The sequence below is a fragment of the Rhinoderma darwinii genome, chromosome 5 (genome assembly GCF_050947455.1).
Source record: "Rhinoderma darwinii isolate aRhiDar2 chromosome 5, aRhiDar2.hap1, whole genome shotgun sequence".
Classification (NCBI taxonomy): Eukaryota; Metazoa; Chordata; class Amphibia; order Anura; family Rhinodermatidae; genus Rhinoderma; species Rhinoderma darwinii.
In genome coordinates, this window is record NC_134691.1 from 51,692,036 (window position 1) to 51,697,173 (window position 5,138).

The 5,138-nt window shown below is 40.7% G+C and overlaps 1 protein-coding gene across 3 annotated transcripts in view; it reads right to left on the bottom strand.

Moving 5' to 3' along the window:
* Window positions 1-911: 911 nt before the first annotated feature.
* Window positions 912-5,138, bottom strand: part of OSR2 (odd-skipped related transciption factor 2) — an 8,895-nt gene continuing 4,668 nt past the window's right edge. For 2 of the 3 annotated variants that reach the window (XM_075828064.1, XM_075828062.1), the window contains exons 2-4: window positions 4,771-5,138; window positions 2,321-2,420; window positions 912-1,410 (exon numbers count right to left, since the gene is read on the bottom strand). The exon at window positions 4,771-5,138 is cut by the window's right edge. In XM_075828064.1, coding sequence (XP_075684179.1) covers window positions 1,228-1,410; window positions 2,321-2,420; window positions 4,771-5,138 — 651 coding nt within the window. In that variant the 3' untranslated portion in view covers window positions 912-1,227. The remainder of the gene's footprint in view (window positions 1,411-2,320; window positions 2,421-4,770) is intronic. The other variant, XM_075828065.1, reaches the window with a different exon arrangement.

Here is a 5,138-nt window from a genome sequence, read left to right on the forward strand (position 1 = left end):
ACGAACTATTGTACTCAAGACAAGAAAAAGTATAATACAAAAAAAAAATAATGAATATAATACAAACACATGAATGTAGTAAAGATTGTTTGCACCTTATATCCACCTCCTGTCACTGTATCAGCATATTATTTCAGTCCTTCATAATTACACAGAAACCGCATATCTCATGCAGAATATTATTAGGATTGATGGGGATTTCTCCTCTCCATGTGTTTCATAAGCGAAGTGACTAATAGAAGAGGTTCCACAGGGAGTAAATAAAACTTGTTCTGCAAAGTAGTGGAAATGAAATCTTCATGTTGGAGGCGTTTAGTATTTCAGTATAATATCACTGCTAATGTAATCAGAGCTTGAACAGTGGGGGAGGAGGAGGGGTGGATACATTGTATCCATCTGTACTATAATAATACAAATAATATGTAACATTATTAAAGAATGCAACACAAAAGGAGTGTCTATCTACGTGTCTTTTCGATCCTTTTCTATTAGCACTGCTCAAAGTAGCCAGCAAGTCGTAGTACTACAAGTGTCAGCATTGATTGTGATATTTTCTGGTATGCAATAAAGTAGAACGATCTGAACTCGCTCATTCTTGATTTGGTTCTGTTTCTTTGGTGATATTTTTAAAACTGTGCGATGTTTTTAGACCCATTTTTTTTGCAAAGTGACAAGTGACTTGTCTGTAATACATTAGAAATAATCACTCTGCTCAACTACAAGATCCCAAGACGGTGGTGACTCAACAGTCAGTAACCTCTTCCAGTTATTCTTGACACTAGTCTGCTATGACAACACTGCAAGGACTAGACACTTATATAGAAAAGTGACATTCAAAAACATAATTTCCACACATCAGACACCAGCAGGAAACGCAGGCAGGCTAATCATTCAATAAACACATAAGGAAATATTCAAAAACATTAGACTTTTATTTTTGAAATACACTTTTATGGTATTTTCTCCAGAACAAAAAAAAAATATCTGTCCCACTGTGCATCAAAACTTGACAATATTAATAATAAAAAAAAATAAACCTTATTTACACAGCTCTAAAATGAGCTTTATATCTGTACAAGAAGTAAAGGCTGGGTAGCTGTAGAGTTGTAAAGTCCAGTCCATAAAGGCAAGTCTTTGGGTGCAAGCAATGTCTCCACCCCTATGTTGGGGGAACTGGGGTGTAAGGCTGGGGGTGTGGGTAGGTAGCTGGCTGAGGGGTGTCCCACTCTAGTAGTCCTGCCTGGGGCTGTGGGTTAGGCTGTGTCTCCGAAGGTCGCAGTTTCTCCTGAATACTTTCCCGCACTGCTCACAATTGTAGGGCTTGATGTCTGTATGGGTAAGAAGGTGAGTTTTCAGGTTACTTCTTTGATTAAATGTTCTTCCACATGTGGGGCATTTGTGGGGTGATTCCTGTTCAGATTTGAAGCAAGCAAAGGATTAATCCTTTACACCATCTCTCCTTGTCTATTTGTTGATGTTAATATAATTTATATAGTGTATGAGCCAGAGGGTGTAACACCCAAATAGGCCCTGGACACTCTTTGTAATTTTAGTACAGTACATGAAAGAGGTTTCATGTCCAGTAGGTTAGTGAATAAGCAAACATGAATCAATAATGGATAAATAGATTCAGCAGCATAACTTAAAGCTCCTGGGTCCCAATGCAAAATCTGTAACAGGGCCCCCACCTACTATGTGCCATCTATAATACTGGTGTCTCCTTTTGGGGCAGAGGGATCTCTTGGGTATGAAGGCCTGGGTGCAACTACTACCTCTGCCCCTCCTATAGCTACCCCCTGAATAGAATAAATATTACACCATCCTAGAAGTTATCTTGAAACAAGGGATAGGATGATTGTGGTAGGGATGGCACATATCTAGTAAACTGGGCCTAATGGTAAAAACTATAGCACAGCTGCGGTAAGGAGGAATGGGCAATGATCAAATTGTTAAAAAAAATTATGTATTATTATTTTTAAATGATTCCTTTTAATTATAGAAACAAAATGCTATTTTTATAAATTTAGATTAGAGAAAAGTGGATTATATATTTAGAAAGTCATATCTCCTAAGCCTTATATTAAATACAATTTGGCGTTTGTTGGAGGGATGGAGGATGAACAGTAAATGATCAGATACTTCCCAAAGGGAAATACATTTAATTTTTTTCTTGGTGATTTAATTTTTTTTTTTAAAGGAAATACATTTTAAAAATCTGCATAAAATACTCGACAGTCACATATAGCAGTGGTGTTATAAGAGGTGTATGCTATGGGTTGTAATGGGTTTTATTCATTTGTAAATAATATCAACATTGTACCTGCATGTGTAAGGTTTTGTGCACTGCCAGGGTCCTCGACTGACAGAATCCCTTTCCACACTCCTGACATTTGAAGGGTTTTTCTTTGGAATGAATATATCTGGTAGAGAGAGAGAAAAAAAATCAATGGTGAAGAGAAAAAAAAAAAATCAATGGTGAAGAGAAAAAAAAAAAATCAATGGTGAAATCTACATTTAATCACTATGAACACACACAGCAGCCACAACAGGGGCCTGCACAACTCTACCTGCCTCAGATAGTACTGTGTGCAATGCTGATCTGGGTTCACAGAGTGGGTCATATGAAGACTGATCAGTGATCCTGATCAAAGACTGATTGCTCTGTGCTAAGAGATTATAATGTACGTGTGACAGGCAAACAGTATACATTGTCCAAGTATTATCTACAGGAGAACAACGACCTTCACACAAGGCCTTATCTCAATAGCTCCTGTAAATACATTCTCAGTGTGAGGTTACTGCAACAATTTCACTTCACCTGGGTAATAAATCTACATAAATCTGCTTGGTACATGGAATATTTACTAAATGAGAGATTTACCACTACAATGAGTAGCACAATGACGCCCATATCATATGTCATATTTCACCATGAGGAAGTACAATGACTGACTTTTCCTGGCACAGGAGGAACAAAAACTAGTTGATGGGATTGGAAGAAATAAGGGCATGACCACACATGGCGGAATTCCTCCGCAACTGTCCGCATCGATGCCGCACAGAATCTGCGTTGCAGATTCTGCAGCGGATCTGCACAAAATGTGCAGAAAATTGATGCGGACTAGCTGCTGCGGACTGCGGGAAAAGTGCTTCCCTTCTCCCTATCAGTGCAGGATAGAGAGAAGGGACAGCACTTTCCCTAGTGAAAGTAAACGATTTTCATACTTACCGGCCGTTGTCTTGGTGACGCGTCCCTCTTTCGGCATCCAGCCCGACCTCCCTGGATGACGCGCCAGTCCATGTGACCGCTGCAGCCTGTGCTTGGCCTGTGATTGGCTGCAGCCGTCACTTACTCTGAAACGTCATCCTGGGAGGCCGGACTGGAGACAGAAACAGGGAGTTCTCGGTAAGTACGAACTTCATTTTTTTTTACAGATACATGTATATTGAGATCGGTAGTCACTGTCCCGGGTGCAGAAACAGTTACTGCCGATCGCTTAACTCTTTCAGCACCCTGGACAGTGACTATTTACTGACGTCTCCTAGCAACGCTCCCGTCATTACGGGAGCCCCATTGACTTCCTCAGTCTGGCTGTAGACCTAGAAATACATAGGTCCAGCCAGAATGAAGAAATGTCAAGTAAAAAAAGCAAGACGCATCCGCAGCACACATGACATGTGCATGACAGCTGCGGACTTCATTGCGGAACTTTGAATCTCCATTGAAGTCAATGGAGAAATTCCGCCATGAGTCCGCCACTGCTCCGCAACAGACAGAGCATGCTGCGGACACCAAATTCCGCTCCGCAGCCTATGCTCCGCAGCGGAATTGTACGCATCGTGTAAACGAACACTGCTAAATTAAAGTGAAAGGCAATGTAGAAACGGCTCCGCTGCGGATTAACGCTGCGGAGTGTCCGCAGCGGAATTTAAGTGCAATTCCGCCATGTGTGAACCCGCCCTAAGTCAAATTCAGGTAGAATATAGGTTTCGGCCATAAGATTGATTATAGCATGTGGATCATTTATGGAAGAATTACATCATCAACCTTAACCGGCTTTACCCGTCATAAGATGAGGTCTAAAAAAATGTTCAATTTCTCACAAACAACCTTAGTCTCTGCAAATTTTGGAGAACATGGAATGTCTTTGAGTTGAGGTTCCTCTCAAGCAGCATAAGGCCATGTTCACATGTGGCAGAGTTTTTCCGCTGCAAATGTTGGTGCAGATTCGGGGCAATTTACGCAACTAATCTGCACCAACATTTGCATATTTGAAAGGCAATTCAGACGTTGCAGATATCACAGCGGACTTGCCACAGATTTCAGTTTTTGCATTGCAAAGGCTGCAATCCGCAGTGAAATTCCGCTGCTTCTCCGCAACATAATGTGCATGCTGCGGAGGGAAAGTTCTGCACTGCAGCCTAATTTCCGTACAGTTACTTTCCGCATCGTCTGAACTAAGTTTCCTAAAAATGTATAGAAACAAATGTAAAAAACGGCTGTTGCAGAATTCCGCTGCGGACTGTCCACAGAGGAATTCAACAGCAATTCCACCACATCTGAACGTGGCCTAAAACATGTAAATTGGTGATAACTGAGATCGCTACATTATTGCATACTATCCTTATAGCTAATATTCTATACTCTTGTGGAACCTCTCAGTGGCTGGTGGAATATTAAATATGTACTAATAAATACTGCAGAAAATATTTTTTCTAAATCAAAAAACATATATATCAGATATTATTTGAGTAGTATTTTCACAGTACCTGTGGTCTCTCAAATGGTCCTGTCTTCTAAAGGCCTTGTGGCAGATGTCACAGGTGTAAGGTCGTTCATCTGTATGGGTTCTTTCATGGATGAGTAAGTTGTAGGACTTGGTAAAATGTCTTCCACAAAACTTGCAAATAAATTCTTTTTTAGTTTTAGATGGTAACCTTCCTCTTGAAGGTTTCCGGTCTGGAGACAATTTGCTTATCTCTGAAATGGGACTACCCAACCCTGGGCTTAGTTTGGAAAGGTCACCTATCTTAGGTGGGTCCTCTTGGGTTGCAGCAATAGCCAAATTGGCAAAGTCAAACCTAGGCCTGTCTTTGTGCAATGCTGGGATCACATGGGCTATTGTGCCCTGTTTAGG